Raw genomic sequence first — 19,108 nt, 5'->3', positions numbered from 1 at the left:
AGCCTCCCGAACTCTCTCGCTTCCCATTGATACATCCCTCAAGCCCCTTTCCCTAAGGTTCTTTGACCTTCTGCTTTCCCTCCAGCCAATCGCGTTCAATTTTTTCTAACGGATTCCAACCGTCATCCCTTTCAATCATCCTCGCTTTCCCACTCTTTCCATGTTGTACTTCTCCTCCAATGCCTTCAATTCCCTGCCTCTAACCAAATCCCCTTTCAGGCCGTTAAGTACCAATCGGAGGGCCTTGTTTTACTTCATGACTCTGTGTCACGCACGCCGTCTCCACAACGTCGGTGGAGTATTTTAGCGCCGACTGAGCATGTGTTTTGGTTGTGAATGAATCGCTGCATGAGTAAGCCGGGTTTCATTTCCTAATAGATAGTATCCGAAATGCTACTACCTACAATCGGAGTGCAATGTGTACCTATACACAATGATCCCATTCTTTGACTTAAAGCTTTCGTAACTGCAGGAATTAATATTCTTTGGGTCGTCTTTCGGTAAAGCCACGTAAATAGAATATGGACCCCATACCTGTCAACCCCTAATCAGTGCCTACGTACCACAGACCAATTCAGACCTTATTAGTCACCCCGTGCCCTTATAAATGTCAACGTTCATCCTACAAAGTCCCCTCACAAGGAGAAACACAAAGAAATAGACCAAAATATTTTACTAAATAATTTTAACGTATTAATTTTGATAATTGGTGTCAATTATGCTACTCTCTGTGATCTTGCATGCTGATGCTGTCCCACGACTTTTTTTATTTGCACGTATGAGTTTGTTGTTGCCCTATTGAAACGGCTGTACGCCATATGGACCTGAAAACTCAATTTCCCTGGACAAGAATACGGGTAAACCATATGGGTTGACAGGTATGTGATTATAGTGCTGTTCTTCATGACGTTTGGTAACCATCATCACTATTTACAAGTGTTTTTTGCACACAACCATCGCGCACACACCAATTGCAATCGTTTAAAACTACATTGCTTTGCTTATCTAAACTAAATATGTGGTTATGTGAGTCTTCATAGTGTAAAGGAGCCTTGGATTTCCTTCAATTGTAGTGTGCTTTTTAAAAGGGAGATTGAAAAGAGACCGGCTCAATGGAGCTACCTTTGACCTAATGGGTCTTATCTGACTCAACAAACTTATCATTATTGATTTTGATCCAATCAACGCCCTGCTACAATGTCTACAATGCTGAATGTCTCAATTTGTAGCCCTTTTCAAATTATCGCTGTTATATTTAAAGGTTTCAATTATATCATGCCACCCTGATTTCTGGTCGCATATTTTTATTGTATCCATGTATATCTCTTTGCCCACCCCCTTTTATCGCTTTTGAACAATAGAGCTTTCTAGCTCAATGGGCCTCAGGGGCCGTCCATAAATGCCGTCACGCACCTAGGGGGGGCGGGGGGGCAGACATTTGTGACGATGTGTAACGAGGGGGGGGGGTTGAGAAATGTGATTCAGTGTGATGTCACGTCAAAATGCGCAACTTTAAATAAATATAGACAACACGTTCTACTTAATTAAATAGACTTTTTTTTTTATAAATGTTTCTCCTTCAACATTTGAGTGCAGCGCCACATTAAATACGCTCTACGATGACAATAGTTTAAAGCGATTTGAAGCATGTTTGATATTTTTTTGTGGGGGGGCAGACCTTTGTGACGTCATATTTAAGGGGAGGGGGGTCTGACTTTTAGTGACGCCGTGAGACGAGGGGGGGGGTCAAAAATCGTCCAAAATCGCGTGACGTCATTTATGGACGGCCCCTTACCCGGGAGTGAACAAAATAAACAAAGTATCCTGGAAGATCGTGGCTCCGCTTGTCTCCTCCTCTATGTTGGTCTCACGCTAGCCGCTTTTTGGACAACTTCCACAACTCAGCCTCGTGACCAATGCAATCTTACACGACCTGGGATTCACCATTTCCCAGCACCAAGCCTCAAAGTGCCGCGCTGGCGAGATATCATCTCCCTCACTGTTATGCAGGAGGTCGTGGATGCAATCACGACCTGACTCCCCTGTATATTAGGAGTTCGCATTTTCAACCTGTGGTCGCGTGGATTTTTATCCAGGTCTTGCACCTCCACATTTAGAAACGTGCATTCAGATTATTTGGCGACTATAAATTGGCGCAAAGGGAATCTTTGAAGGCAATGTCTCGTGATGGAAGTAATAAAGACTCCTGTTATTGAAGACTACTGTGTTGGGTGTCAGTACACGAATATTAAAACCTAAAACGCATCAGGGCTCTATAGTCACCCATACGTAACGGCGGCCATACAGTATAGAAAACCCAATCTCTGTTGCGAACTGCAAAGAAGCAGTGTTGTCTTCGTGAACATAACCGTATATAGGTGCATCCCCATGAAATTTGTCGAGAAGAGCTGCATGCACTTGTGCAGGAGTCCCTTCTGCGGTAGTCCGGTTTTACATATCCAAATGCCATTGATCCGTTTAAGTGGGTGAGGAGCCAGGCGACCGGATTTCCAGAACCGTCCAGCACAGAGCTATTGGGCAATCCTTTCGATATGCAAGCCTGGATTAAGCTAAGACCGTCAGGCTCGCCTCTGTGCGTCCACGAGTTCCACACCATTCAACGTGGCTTGTATTCAATGTAGACATTTCCAGATCCAATTCAGACTTTCGAATTCTGCAAAACAGAAAAAACAATATATGCACAAGTGATTGACTGTCATGTCTTGAATTCACGGCTATGGTTACCACTGCTGAGGTACACAACACTATAAAGCTAAACTATTTTTATTTTACCAGGTAAGGCCCACTTTTTGAGAGCTTATATATAATAGCTCAACAATGTGGCTTATCACGTGCAAACTTATATCATCAAAATAATCTAAACACATTTCTAATCATTAGACCTCCTTTTCCAGTACCAAAATATAATAATAGGTTTTCCCATTTTTTCATGCATATATTATCAGAGTGTGTGTCTTGTTTGCATTTTGACCACAAGTATTGTGGTTAATACACACATGATTCCTTGTAAAAAGGTTTCAGTTTGTTGTCAGAAAAAAGGGGGAAAACCCTATTGTTACATTTCTAAATGCGGAGGGAAAACCAGAGAACCTGGAAAAAAATCCCTGCAACCACAGGGAGAACATGCAAACTCCAAATATACAGGCGTCAGGGTCGAGGTCGAACTCACGACTTCATGTGTACCAGGCAAGGTAGTTAACATCTCGCTACCATGGCACCCCTGGATATATCGTGGGAAGAATATCTCACATGTCACAAGGGGGCAAAACTACATGTACGCTGTTTTATACAAATTACAAAAAAATGCCTTTTAATGTCCAGCCAGACTTATGGATTTCCCAAGAAAGCTACCTCAAAAAAGAGGATAGAGACTGGGAAAACCAGGGAATGTGGAAACCCACATTCCCTGGTACACCATAGAGCTCGATGTATCTCCGACCATCATCACATAACCATTGAACTGAAACATGTGCACCAAGCTCTCAAGGCGAATGGATATTCTGACTACACAATCCATAAAGCTATCACCCAACTGTTGGGAAAGAGCCATCTGAGGACCCAATCAAACCTCACCTTGCCATACATAGCAGGGGTCACCAAAAATATCTCCCAAATCATGAGCAAACACAAGATCTAGGTTCGATTTAACAAAGTGCATCAAATTCGTGATCTGATCCCATCTGTGAAGGACACGATTCCTGACATGCAATATCCTTGCGTCTACAAACGAAGCTGTATCTGCAGCAGCAGTTACTTTGGGGAAATGAAGTGACATGTCTCGGACCGTGTTCGTGAGCATAAGTCAAATTTCAAACATGGGAGGACCAACACTTCAGCCGTGGCGGATCATTGTTTTAATGCGTTTGGCTCACACCAGAGGTGGGACAAAGTCATTGTTATGCAAGTCCAAGTCGAGTCTGAAGTCATCAAATTCATGACTCGAGTCTGACTCGAGTCCAAGTCACATGACTCGAGTCCACACCTCAGAGGTGGGACAAGTCATTGTTATGCAAGTCAAGTCGAGTCTGAAGTCATCAAATTCATGACTCGAGTCTGACTCGAGTCCAAGTCACATGACTCGAGTCCACACCTCTGGCTCACACGAAATTGAATTCTCTAAGACGAAGGTACTTTGCAAGCCCACTGGCTATCAACAAAGATTCGTTCATGAAGCCATCCATATAAACAGACACAGACACAATTTCAACCGAGAGGATGGGTACAAACTTAGTAATTATTGGACGGATGTCATCAACCAGTTTAAGTCATAACTGGCTGTGACGTTTCCATCTTGTCACCTTCCGATGTTAGTTTTATTTCACTAAAGATGGGATAATCAATTCCAGTTCCTGCGGTGTCACCCCTTGCGTTGGGCGTACCACAAGTTGTTTTTTCTCCATGGGTCTCCCCTTCTCTTGTTTCTCCGATTTCACATTAAAATAACCATCTCCGCTCGTGCTGGCCCCAGGGCACTCGTGCCCCGCCCACTTTGTCCTGGTACCAGGACGCTTGGGCTACGCCCATTTTAAACCTTTAAAGCAGCTTCCCCACTTTTTTCCCACCTGATGACGGTCGCTTGTGTTGCGATCGAAACGTCGTGGTTTTTTTATTATTATTTTTGAACCCATCTACGTGGCTTTACCGAAAGACCCAAATAATATAATTAATTACGATTTGACTTCCGTTTAAAAGAGACCCCGGGGTCCCGCCATAATGTTCAAATGTAGCACGGCGTGCCTTGTACCTGAGTGTGTCAGGCTCATTCGTTGTGGCCATGTAGTAGTAGTCCGATTGCCGGGATACACGGACATCTTTTTGGCCGCCATATCATTGATACATTCTTGAAAATCAGCGTCTACACCTGTTACACACAAAACGTTCAACTCAACGTAACATGGCAGTGTAACGGTCGAGGAGTTCTCCAGACAAAGATACATATAAACATACCAGGTGTGCCACGTATTACTTTAGATAATTTAACAATGGCAAGAAATGGTAGCTGACTTGCTATGGTATTTAAAAAATAATTACGAATATACATGCCAGATTATCTATTGACTGTGATTTTAATGTGGTTCTTCCCAGTTTGCTTTTCAATAATAAAAAAAATTGACATGTACGTCAATAACACGGCCTTGAAAGGAAAATATATAATAATTTCTAGCGTTGACCTTTTTTTAAAGCACATAGGCCAGAGTGGGTGAGAATTGGAGACTACATGTTACACCATGGGGCCTGCTAAGAATATGAACAGTATAAATTGGCACATAAATACAACAATAAAAAAAATGTACGACTACATACACCAATTTGTATTTAAAGCTTAAATTATTCAACGTTGCTGCCACATTGAATTATAGTTAAAATAAGTGCATTATCTACTCACTCAGATTCCTCAGCATAATCCAGTCCGCTTATATAGTAATACCTCGTTATTCTTATATTCAATAAACAAAGTTTCAGTATCACACACTTTGGATTTTTTTTACTATTATTTTACACAGAAAGCTGAAAATGAGTAAAATAATTAACGCACTCAAATGTATAATACATAATAAATTGAGCGATCTACAGTACAAAATAAAGAAGAATAAAATAGTTTATTCACTATGTTTCTTTAATTTGTCAGTTTTTTATTTTAATACTGTACAATATAAAATAAATTATTTTCAATATAAATTGTCTTTGTTTTACAATTTCAGTGGCAATGTATGCAGTGTTTATGGTATGAAATGGTCAGTTATGAAGGTTTCGGACACAACCTCATTGTACTAATGTTAGAAGTTATTCAACGTAGGAAGTTCAATATACGAAGCTCCACGCAGACATTTCACCTTCCAGCATGAAGGGTTCCTTCCATTCAACAACATTCCACAGGTTAGCAAAGCTGCTTGGGTTGGATGCAAATGTGGAATATTTGGGCAATGAGAGCTTTTCACCAGCCTTATAAAGGGAAGATTGAAACATGACACAAAGTATTAGTCAAACTTAAAAAGAAACTAGTCAATAAAACACTAACATCTAAATGTTTTGAGCTCAAAGAAAGTCGCTGCAATACTATTGGTATAGATACGTTCACCCATTATTTGCATGCATATTTTGGTGAAAGCCTTAAGGAAATCATTTGTGATAGCATTCTGCTCACGAGAGCGAACATTGTGGATTGTTATAAGGCAGTGATTCTCAAAGTGTGGTTCCCGGTACCACTGGTGGTCCATGACGGTCCTCCAGTGATCCGCGGGCTATGAAACAAACACAGCCTGATCCGAAAATAATGACGTTTACACCTCTTGTTTCGGACGTTGAATTAATATTTTACCCATAGTTTATTTGAAAATGAAGTTAGGTAAACTCCAAATTGAACTACCGTAAACCCAAGATCTAAATAGCACCCATAAAAATAATACCTGCGTTTAAATATTTTGTATTTATGTTCCGGTAATACGACTAATTCAGTATGACTGTTTTTTTTATAGAGAGAGCGAATGCGTCTTGTCACTAGGGGTGGGGAAGCTGGGTGGTCCGCGGTCTACGGGCCAAACAAGTTTGAGAAACACCAATTTCAGGTGATGTGTTCTACCCAAGCCCACTTACTTTTCATAGCAATCAACATCATGCCTCTTAACTCGTGTACGCTCTCAATTCCTTGTGCTCCTCCATCTCAGTGTAATTTAAGGCAGTGGGGTTCTCAAGCGGGGGTAGGCGGACCCCTGGGGATACGTGGCAATGTCCCAGGAGGTGCGTAAGGTGATTTATGAATGTGTGAAATTATATCATACATGAGAGCCATTGGTGAATAATCGTGTATGAATCTATAAATATAAAATAGCTACGATTTGTTTTATCCATATGGCAACCTGGAACGATATAAAATACCTTTCTAAACTCATTGATCGTAAACAATGTGCTTTCCAAGAGTAACCACTGAGTGTGAACAAATGTCGTCTCGCATGGAGAGCCTCTGTTTTTTTATTCACTTGCAGCTACCAGCTAGTTAGGATACCTCACAAAATGGACAATTGGTTAAAATATTGATGTACATTTATTTCTCAGAGCCATGTTGGGTCAGGCAAGGTGGCACTCTTCAACAAGGGGTAAAGTATCCAAAAAAGGTTAAGATCCACTGATTTAAAGCATCCATTTCCGTGCCCTGTTGGAGTAACTAAATTGTGAACTTCACAAGCTGGAATAGTTTAATAACAGAACAATAAAAACCTCTCAGATCACTCGCCAACATACTGGGCATGCAACTCTCATGAACCACCATCATCCATTTCAAGTGCCCTTGACATGTCCAAGAGGCTTGCGAGGGCCTTGTGGACCTCGGTGGCTGCGCAAGACAGGGGCACCCATACTAGTCGGGTACTTGGCAAGAGACGGCACAAAATGTGGTGCCTTCAACCCCCACTGACCCCATACATATAACTCACCTGGTACGTTGGCTGCACAATTACAGCCTGAAAGTTCGGCCAAGAGTCCACGTAAACGTCCATTGGCCCCGACATGCCATCCAGTCCATAGTACAACCACCCATACGTCTGCAGACACGCAATACTGTAGTTCATTATTTTTGCAGTTTAGAGATTAAGATGATGGGAGCTGATGACAATGGATGTATGCATGCACGTTGAACTTCTTTCACATCATACGTAGCCAACCATGCTAAATCAGAGGTGTGTGGGGAAGGACAACAAACCAAACACAAAAGCAGTTCTAAAGAATTGAGTGTTCAATCTAGATTATTTAAAAGCACATAGCTCCAGTGGCTTCCTAATGTTGGAAGGAAGAGCATTCCAGACGGCCGCAGAAGCGCATTTGAAAGCGCGCGATGTGGTGACCATCTTTGTTAGATGGCCAGCCAGAAGCCGCTGCGAGGATCAACGAAGTTCGCTTCGTGGTTTATGCTCCTCCACAGAGCAGGATGGACATAACAGATTAGAACAATGGATGAAGAGAACTTAAACAATAATGAAACGTTAGGGTAATGGATATTTGATGACCTTGATGAAGATTACGATTCTGAACGTATGATGAAGACTCTGATAAGAGATAGGTAAAGTTGAGCGAGGTGAGAGGAGGATGGTGTATTACGGAGATGATAATGACGCTTCTTCACTCAGGAAGGCCTCACCGAGTCCAAGACTATATCAGAAGGAATCTTGACTTAAAACTTTCGTGACTGCAGGAATTCATATTCTTTGGGTCTTTCGGTAAAGCCACGTAGATAGAAAAATAATTAAAACATCACGACGTTTCGATCGCAACACAAGCAATCATCATCAGGTGAAAAAATATAGCGGGAGAGCTGCTGAGGCAGGATGTTATAAAGGTTTGAGATGGGTGTAGCCCAAGGGTCTTAAGCGAAGTGGGCGGGGCTAGAGCTGAAATTTGCGTGTAAATGTAAGATCGGAGAGCTGAGCTACCTCCACGACGACGAAGCTGTGGATGTGGCCATTGTATTGTGAGAGATTAGCATGTCAATGTAAGAAAACGAAGCCACCGCCACATCGAGGAAAACGAGCAATGGTGGCTGTGTTAGTGAGACATTTAGCCTGTTAATGTAAAGACATTTAACCTGGTAATGTAACTCAGAGAGTCGAAAATAACTGCTAACATCGGCAGGTAGGATGGAAACATCACAGCCAGTTATGACTTAAACTGGTTAATAACGTCCTTCCAATGATTGCTCAGTTTGTACCCATCTTCTCGGTTGAAATTGTGTCTGTGTTTATATATCTGGATGGCTTCATGAACGAATCTTTGCTGATAGCCAGTGGGTTTGCAGAGTACCTTCGTCTTGGAAAAATAATTTCGTGTGTGCCCACAGCGTTAAAACAATGATCAGCCACGGCCGAGGTATTGGTCCTACCGTGTTTCAGATCTGCCTTATGTTCACGAACACGGTCCGAGACATGTCGCTTAGTTTCCCCAATGTAACTACTGCCGCAGACACAGCTTAGTTTGTAGACACGGGGTATTGCATGTCAGGGATCACATCCTTCACAGATGGATCAGATCACGAATTTTATGTACTGTGTTGAATCGAACCTGGATCTTGTGTTTGCTCATGATTTTGGAAATATTTTGGTACCCCTGCTATGTATGGCAAGGTGATGGTTTTGATTGGGTCCTCAGATGGTTCTTTCCCAACGGTTGGGGTGATAGCTTTACGGATTGTGTAGTCTGAATATCCATTCATCTTGACGGCTTGGTGTACGTACTCCAGTTCACTGGCTAGGTGGTGATGGTCGGAAATACATCGAGCTCTATGGTGTAGAGTTTTGATGAGGGAATTCTTCTGGGATGGATGGTGGTGGGAGTCAGGTTTTAGGTAGGCATCCATATGGGTGGCTTTCCTGTAGACAGTGTCCCATTGAGCCATCTGGTCTCTTTTCGATTAAAACATCCAAGAATGGTAACTTGCCATCCTTTTCCACCTCCATGGTGAATTTGATGGCTGGGTGTATGGAATTGATGTGGTTGAAGAATTGGTCAGAGCTGGTAGGCCATGTGGCCAGATGACGAACGTGTCATCTACATACTCTTCCAAAAGGAAGGACGTCGGGTGGATGCCTGGATGGCATCTGTCTCAATTTTCCATGAAACATTGGCTACAACTGCTAATAAGGGAGAACCCATTGGGGGTACCTTCAACTTGTTTGTAGAATTTTACAATGTATTTGGTGCACTGCCCTCTGCTGTCAATAACGTGCCTCTGCAGCATTCTACAGCTCCTGTGTCATGCGTGTTGATGGCCCATACAAGCACTATCCGGTGCTAAAACTCCGCTTAGCTTCGAAGAGCTGATGGGATCGCGTGCATTCAGGGTGCTTTGGTCAGAGGCAATCAAACAGAGCTCCAGTTAATACCAAGTGGCGCTGCCGAGTTCGCTCACCTCGGCTGAGTGAGGAAGGCTGCGAGACAAGGCCACCATCAGCTCCCTCAAGTGCTGCTTGCTGCGCAGAATGATCATTTTCTTGGCTGTGAGACCACGGTCAGCGGATGGAACACACACATGTACGTAGCAACACAATTAGCAGTTACTGGTTACAGATATTGGATATACATTCTTGACCAAAGGCACTCCACCAACTCACTATGACAAGACAAATAAAAAAAAGCACTCGTGTTCGAAACAATCTTTGAAAGAACGTAATCAACCAGGTGAGGTGTTGACTGTTGTGTTGGCCGACTCTCTGTGTTGTATTGCGTTATATTTCCAAGTTTACTAGGTTTGTTTTCTCATTCGTTTGTACCTGATGATGGTTGCTTGTGTTGCAATCGAAACGTCGTATTCTATTATTATTTCATTTAATTTCAATGTGACTTTATCGAAAGAACCAAAGAGTAATTCTTGCAGTCACGAAAGCGTCGAACCCATTTATGAGTTACGAAACTGTTTGTATGTCGTCTGCGGCCTTCGCAAAACTCCCAAAAACTCCAAACAATTCCTATTTAATTCCTCATGCCAACCCCGCGATATATCGAAACCGCGATCGGGAAAGTCGCGATGCAGAAGGGTCGACTGTGTATCTTTTTTCTTTTGTTTTATTTTAAACAAAATGAATATGCAACGGAAAACAATATTAGGGGTCAATTAATTGGGGGGGGGGGTGTGGGGGTCACAAGATATCTGAACCACCCTGTGGAGTAATAACCATTCAGCCTTGCGATCAATTAACACAGAAGCACGATGAATAATACACACTTGAGGTATATTCATGTCAGAGCCCCCCCCCCCTCCAAATGTTTAGCGGGCGTTGTGCGTCCGGCTCCGTGGTACAATGACAACACGTGCCAGAATAGAATAACAACCCACGTACATCTCGGTGAGATCTAAAAACTACATTTCTTACGGTTACGAGTGGAGTGCTGTGCAGATGCCGATTGCAATTCGGCTGTTGTGGATCGTGTTATTCCGAACGTGTATGGAGGTCGTGTATAGCAAACAGGCGTGGTGCACCTTCGTACGTGAAGGGCTCACAAGTGACGTCTCCACAAATCTGGCTGTCGCCTGATGAAGCGAGTTGTAATTACTGGCCAAACGGCGTACTCAGATTGTAAATGTTGTGGCTTTGCTCTCCAACACACCGGTGTGCTGTACTAGCGACGAATTGCCACGTTCTGTTTACGTGACAACCCTTACTAGTTGGCTGTGTCGGGTGGTGGCGGGTTTAAAGAAACATTTATATTTACGCGATCTAACCACAAAAAGAAACCTGTATGATGGACATAATGATTCAACAGACAAGACGACGAGCTGCCCCACTGTCCACATTCTTTGATATGTCTCGCATGTGGCGGACTAATGACACCGTTCAAACCACACGCTGCAAAACAAATGTTCGTTGCGGTCTGCGGCCCGTGTTGGACTCACCTGTGGTGATGATGATGGTGGTGATGGATCGCTCGCTACCTACGGAGTCGTGCACTCCTCAACGTTCATAGCAGCACACGGGAAACCTCAGGAGGGGGGGGGGACCCTGTTGTGTCACATTCCGCTGCTCGTACAGGAATCGCCTTGGGTAAGCCAGATAAGCCAGGTGCGGCATGTGAATGGAGGCCGCGGCCATGCACGGGAGGCCGCGCCTTAGCAGCAGCGTGTAGATTATTCAGTCTGTCCGGTCATTGTCTCCGCCAGATTGGTTTTGTGTGTGCATACCGGTGAAGCTGATGAGCTTAATCAGGCAAATAGCCCGATGAAGCTGATGAAGCTGGTTGCAATCAGATACCGTGCCAACCCATATGGTTTACCCCGTATTATTGTACAGGGAAATTGAGTTCAGGTCCATACTGCGTACAGCCGTTTAAATACGGGCAAAAAATGTTGTCTATTTGTTTGTGTTTCTACCTTGCGATGGGATTTTGTAGGATGAACGTTGAGATGTATAAGGGGCACGGGGTGACCAATAAGGTCTGAATTGGTCTGTAATCAGGTAGGGCACTGATAAGGGGTTGACAGGTATGCAATCACCAGCGAAGCGTCGTAGTCAAAATTGTTAATGGGGTGGATCTACTCTCTAACACGCAGGTGTGCTGAAGTAGTAACCAATCGGCACGTTTCGTTTACGTGAAAAACCTTCCTCTTTTGGCTGTGCTTGGGGTAGTGGTGGGTTAACGACACATTTACATTGACGTGGTCTAACCTAGAAAAAACCTTTCATATTATGAATAGTATTGCTCGCGAAAGCCTACTACTACTACGTGTTAAATACTACGTCTCTACTACTACGTGTTACTGGTAGTAACCTCCTGGTTAAACCAGCCCACAGGGAATTATTTCGTTTGTCCGTCGTGCAGGGGAGGAGCTGGGTGGGGAGGGAGGGGCTGGATGGGGAGGGGCTGGATGGGGAGGGCTGAGTGGGGAGGGGCTGAGTGGGGAGGGTGCGGAGGGGCTGGGTGGGGAGGGGAGGGTGGGGAGGGGCTGGGTGGGGAGAGGAGGGTGGGGAGGGGCTGAGTGGGGAGGGTGCGGAGGGGCTGTGTGGAGGGTGCGGAGGGGCTGGGTGGGGAGGGTGGGGCTGGGTGGGGGGTGGGGAGGGTGGGGCTGGGTGGGCTGCTTAACCTACTCACGCCGGCTTGTGCCCGCCCTCACAGCCGGGCATATTTGCGGAATACACCACGCCGCCGTTGACACTGGCCATTGACCGAGCAACCCAACGTTACTACCAGCTCCCTCCGCAGGAATGTGTTAAATACTACGTGTCTACTACTACTACGCGTTAAACCCTCGAGGTTGAGTTGTCGAACTCGGAGCGCGGTGTCCCACAGTGTAAGCATCGCAGAGGTTTGAGAGTCGGAGAGAGCGAGCGAGCTGCAGAAGAGTTTGGAGCTCGCAAAAATTCGATCCTCTGGTTGAACCGTGAGTTCATCCAGGGACTTGGGTACCTAACGAGGACCGCGACGTGAACGTTGATCCATTGCTGCTGTATTCACAGTTGCTCGTGATATTGTCCAGACCATTGCACCCGGGCTTTCATTTTAGATGGCGTGAAGCGAGATGCCCAGGCCAACGCACAAGATGGTCAATTTCCACTAACGTTGCGTATAGCAAGCAGTCGAACCGAGGTCACTGGGATTGTTGGGGGGGGGGGGGGGTGCAATAAGCACTGTATGACTACACTCTTTGGTTCTTTTGGTAAAAACACGTAGGTAAAATAAATAAATAATAAATCACGACATTTCGATCGCAACAGAAGCAATCATCATCAGGTAGAAAGATACAGCAGTAGAACTGCTGAACAAGAAAGGACTGTTGCAACAAGAGGTTATATGTGGGTTTGAGGTGGGTGTCACCCAAGGGTAAGTAGGCGGGGTCAGAGATGGAAAGGAGTCCCGTCACCGTGCGCACGCACAACAGATGCTCCAAGGATTGGCATGCTAAAGTCAACACGAGACTAGATAATAAGGCGGACATACAAAATGTAAATTGCTTTAAAGTAACGAATTAACTGATTAATTGATGCCGATTTTGATACAAGCATGCATTGTCACCAGATCTGAGTATGTGTGCAAAATGTGGAATTGATTGGACAACGGGAAATGGACAACATTTGATTACAAGATTTGACCCAGACAAACAGAGGAATCAAGTTAAGTAAAACCATTGAAAAACTGTTGAATAAAACCGTTGAAAAAACAAGTTAACGCTGGACAATTACTTTGATCATCAGTAACCACGATCTATATCCACTGCCAAATGAAGGTCTCCCCAAGTCAAAAGTATCTCTCAGAGTCCTTGTCATGCAGAAATCCATCGACCACCTGCACACGGGACAATTACATCGCTGCCACCCCACGGGAGACTTCCCCTCGGACGTGTTCCCTTCTTTGTATGTATGAACAGTACAGGAGTCCACGCACAGGGACTCTTCTACATACGAACGAGTTAGGTCAATGTACAGGGACTCTTCTACTTACGAACGAGTTAGGTGAATGTACAGGGACTCTTCTACTTACGAACGAGTTAGGTCCACGCACAGGGACTCTTCTACTTACGAACGAGTTAGGTCCATGTACAGGGACTCTTCTACTTACGAACGAGTTAGGTGAATGTACAGGGACTCTTCTACTTACGAACGAGTTAGGTGAATGTACAGGGACTCTTCTACTTACGAACGAGTTAGGTCCATGTACAGGGACTCTTCTACTTACGAACGAGTTAGGTGAATGTACAGGGACTCTTCTACTTACGAACGAGTTAGGTGAGTGTACAGGGACTCTCCTACTTACGAACAAGTTAGGTCAATGTACAGGGACTCTTCTACTTACGAACGAGTTAGGTGAATGTACAGGGACTCTTCTACTTACGAACAAGTTAGGTCAATGTACAGGGACTCTTCTACTTACGAACAAGTTAGGTGAATGTACAGGGACTCTTCTACTTACGAACAAGTTAGGTCAATGTACAGGGACTCTTCTACTTACGAACGAGTTAGGTCCATGTACAGGGACTCTTCTACTTACGAACGAGTTAGGTGAATGTACAGGGACTCTTCTACTTATGAACAAGTTAGGTCAATGTACAGGGACTCTTCTACTTACAAACACGATGTCGATTTGCATGGACTCCTCTACTTACGAACACGTTAGTTCCGTGTCAGGGACTCTTCTTACGAACGAGTTAGGTCCATGTGTAGTGACTGACTCAGAGACACTAAGAGTAGGAGGCACTCTGTTTATTAAACGGCCTTAACAGTTGACACTTGGTAACTACGGTTCCCAGTCAGGACAGCTGGTCGACTGCCTGACTGGCGACGCCGAGACGGTGAAGACGGCGAAGACTCCAGCAGCACGATGGGGACCCCCCCCCCCCCCGACTCCACACGACAGCCCCGAGGTCCCCTCCCGGGGCCCCTCTTATACTGCCTCTGAACCTACTAGCGGGTTCTCGATGTGCCCCTTCAGTGACCTTTCCCCTACATCCCTCTCTGGTCTATCACATGACCTGCTGTCAGTCAGGGCTGCTGTAAGCTGCAGATCCCCTTCCCTGCCAGCAGCCAGCGCTATGCTGCTACGTGACCAATTCAATGTCACTACACTTGTGTCGTGAGTCACTTCGGAGGCACTAGAATAGAAGGCACTCACATTTATTCCAGCCATCACAGGCACAGGGGACAACTATATACTGCCTGACCAACAACGCCGAAGATGTGAAGATGAAGACGTAGCATGATGGGTTCCATTCCAGACCACAGCCCTGACTCAGTGTCGGGACCTTCCTTTTATGCCCCCAGCGTGGCCTGGCTCCGCGCTCGGCCGCGCCCCCTTCTGGAACCTACCAGAAGGTTCTGGGCTATACCCCACGTGTCCCCTCTGTCACATTTGCCCTACATCCCTTACCCCGGCCTATCACGTGCCCTGCTAGCCGACCGAGCTGCTACGTCCTCAGATGCCCATTCTCTGCCAGCAACCAGCGATACACACCTTAGTGACCCATTCTATGTCACTACACATGTACAGGGACTCCTCTACTTACGAACGAGTTAGGTTCCAGAGGTCTGTTCGTAAGGAGATTTGTTCATAAGTTCAACTTTACTCCAGTCGATTCCAAACATATGTAGTGGGTTCAATTTAGGTGCACACTTCTTGGGAGGCAACACTAATTTATTAGAACAGTAAGTATTATAACACTGTACATTACACATAGAGTGGTGACCACCGACCTACTCTAGCTAACACACACTTCTCTAACTCTCAGCTACTCTAGGCGTGACCCAGCCAGGTGGGCTACTGGCAGGTCCGCTGACTGGAGGCTTGACTCTTCTTGGCGTCTTCACGATGCATCTTCATTCTTGGCACAGGCAGCCCGAACCTCGTGAGGAGGCTGCTTATATGGGGCTCGGCGTGCCCGGGCCCCAACCCGGCCACGCCTCCCTTCGAGAACCCTCTCCACGTGCCCCCCCCCCCCCCGAGGTCCCCCTGGGCCCCCCGGCCCCCACTGGGATCCGGTTACGTGTCCAGCCGGGATCACAGCGAGTGCCACGGCCTCGTAGCACCCCCGTGGCCTCCCGAGTCCCGCACTGGCCCTTACGTCTTTCCCCCTCCAGCCGGGATGACGTCATGTTTGTATGTAGACCCACGTGGTCGTGACGCTCCCGGCATAGTGACGTCACACGTGTGCGTGGATACACAGTAGTCATGCTACAATCACTACACATGTACGGCATGTACAATAAACACGGGGAATGACTTTAAAAGTTGTATAAAGTAGAGGAGTCCCTGTATGTTGAACTTCTTTCACACCGTACATAGCCACTCCCACACTCGTTTATTACACATGACCACCATCCCTTCTAGGAATGTGCCTTTCAGGGGTCGCCCGATAATCTAAATCCAGGGTGTCCGTTGCTTGAAGACTGAGCCTGTTGACGATGCCAATCCACTGAAAAAATATATCACACACATTAAATTTGAGGAAAAAATAACAATGTTCGTATCGCTCACCTTAGAATTACATTCACCTTCGTAACAAGTACAGGACTGCACTTGTCTGAGTTCACCTCAGCATTTGGCAAACCTAACGGTAGTATTGATTTGCAGCTTTCGTGACTGCAGGAATCCATACTCTTCGGTTATTTAGGTAAAGTCACGTAGGTAGATCGAAACGTCGTGATCTATTATTTCTACTTGACTTTACCAAAAGAACAAAAGAGTAGATAAAGAGAGCTGCAAAAGTAAAGTGCTCAAGTGTGTTTATGTGCACAGATTTGATTAAGTTGAAGAGATAAAGCAATTGTCCTTCATTCAACAACTACCCCACGGTAAGTGTACCGTGTAAATTGCTTTACGCGACGCGCGTCTTCAAAGTCGGTCATCTGAGAAGTCACTCCATGCTCCTTTTCAGGAAAACCGACTCAGCGCCGAGCGCCAGATTTTACAAAGCTCCTTCACTCCGAGCCGCAACGGTCAACTGGTACTCCGCCTACTGGCCCAGCTATAAAATAAGAGGCGACTTTGGTACCACTGAGCTGTCCACACTGAACACTGCGATCGTCGTAGTGGCTTCTGTTTGCAGAACTACGGTCAGTAAGATAAATTTAGGGTTTGCCCAAAGGAAAGTCTCATCACTTCTCAGTTGCTGCTCGATCATTCTGCGGCAGCTAGAAGGAATCTCTAGCATTGCTCTCACATATGATCTGCTAGCTGGGGTTTAAAACGTTTGTTATGTTTTAGTTATAACTTTGATATTTTATACACAGGAATACTTGTTTGAAATTCAGCAGTGCCAATGACTCAGCACGAGTTAAGATGAGCGATATGGAGTAATTAATGTTATTTTCATATTTACAGAAAACAACTTGGGTAAACAGTGAACTTCATAATTGTTGAATCGTATGTGCATGCATTATTTAAATAATTGAACATCATAAAATGAATTCGTCATAATCATATGTTTTATCATTGGTAGAGCTATGGAATTATGGTGCATATGGGAGTACGCAGATAGGAGGTGGAGAATATAATTCTTGGTGCTGGCGACCAATGTCCATTTCCATTTGCCTGTTTTCTTTCCTGGACTTCATATCTCTTCCAGCACGCTGCAGACGATGGCCCTGTGGCTGAGATCCAGTTTCGTGATGCTGCTCCTGCTGCAGGGGCAACTGCCGTTGCCGGCGATGGCTGCCGCAGATGGTCACGACAACGAGCAGGGAAAGTGTCGGGTGGACTACATGGCAATGCCAGGACTACCGGGAAACGCCGGGATCCCAGGAAACCCGGGCAATTTGGGCCTGGCTGGCCCGCCTGGAAAGGACGGGCGAGAAGGTCACCAGGGCCTTCCTGGCAAGAATGGCGAGAAAGGAGACATGGGAGAACAGGGCCTGAAAGGGGACAAAGGGAGCGTGGGAGAGACCGGTAAAACCACTTCACTGTTACTGCAACATTGCTGAGTTTTACAAAGATCAGATGTTAACTCGAGTGGCTGCACTATTATAGAGAATAACCTATCGCGTTAAAGACACTGTTTTGACCAAATTATTCATCTGTTGACAAAGGCTCTGCTTTTATGAAAGCTTATCAAATTCAACATTACTTATGCATTATTTGTTCATAAATCTGGTACGATTAACGTGTGTTTTTGAATGTGTTGGATTTTTCATCAAAATACGAATCGGGCCCAAATTGCTTTTACGAAACGTATGTGCATTGTTACAATTTAAATTATGGGCCCATTTTTATAATCCAATGAAATATATATTTTATAAATACAATATGATAACATGTCTGAATAGCAACTGATATCATGAAAATATTAACATTTTCAATGTGCAGAATCATGTATAATTCCTTTACAGGGTTGGCTGGAAAATTTGGACCGATGGGTCCCGCTGGACTGAAGGGGGATTGTGGACCTCAGGGTGAAAAGGGACACAAAGGAGATGCCCCACCTGACATCCCCATATCCGCATTCACCGTGGGTTTGACTGTGCCGAACCCTCCTAGTGGATCTCCTATCAGATTCAGCAAGGTCATGTACAATGTGCAGAATCATTACGACACGCTCCCCGGCAAGTTCATTTGTCGTTTCCCGGGCGTCTATTACTTTGCTTACCATCTCGCTGGAGGATCTGGCCCCACCCAGGTCTCCTTGAGACACAATGGACAAGCAGTCCAGAATACATATTCCTCTACCACCAGCATTTACAGCATGTCAGGGGGCTCGGTGCTGCGTTTGAGAAAGGGCGATGAAGTGTGGTTGCAGACCGAAGGTGCTAACATCAAGGCTTACACAGACGTTACCACTGACAGCACTTTCTCTGGTTTCCTGATGTACCCTGACCTGCCTGAGCAGTTACATTAAATTTATCAACGAGCTCTGCTGGAAGTCTGATCGTTAACATGTAAGGTTTGTGGTGCAAAAAAGCACACAAACAGCAAACGAATAAACATACACTCTTAGACAGCACATGAGCAAACCCATACTATTTTATATCGTGTTCATTCACTCTTGCTGGCCGAGTCATCCTTGAAAAAGAGCTGCGTATCTCAATGGGTCATTTTACTCGGATAATAAACTTCTGAACTGTATAATTTTTCGTGGTTTTGCTGCATAGAACTTCGATGTGTTTTTAGCTGTGCCGCGTGCTGT

General features: G+C 45.1%; 1 protein-coding gene across 1 annotated transcript; it reads left to right on the top strand.

Moving 5' to 3' along the window:
• Window positions 1-17,567: 17,567 nt before the first annotated feature.
• Window positions 17,568-18,820, top strand: LOC121852047 (complement C1q and tumor necrosis factor-related protein 9A-like). Its single transcript, XM_042346157.1, has 2 exons — window positions 17,568-17,874; window positions 18,315-18,820. The coding sequence occupies exons 1-2, from the start codon at window positions 17,568-17,570 to the stop codon at window positions 18,818-18,820; spliced, it is 813 nt and encodes a 270-aa protein (XP_042202091.1).
• The last annotated feature ends 288 nt before the right edge of the window (window positions 18,821-19,108 follow it).

The sequence above is a fragment of the Callorhinchus milii genome, unplaced genomic scaffold, assembly GCF_018977255.1.
Source record: "Callorhinchus milii isolate IMCB2004 unplaced genomic scaffold, IMCB_Cmil_1.0 Scaffold344, whole genome shotgun sequence".
NCBI classification, from domain to species: domain Eukaryota; kingdom Metazoa; phylum Chordata; class Chondrichthyes; order Chimaeriformes; family Callorhinchidae; genus Callorhinchus; species Callorhinchus milii.
Note: the sequence above shows the minus strand (reverse complement) of the source record. Positions and strands in the feature narration are given on the sequence as shown.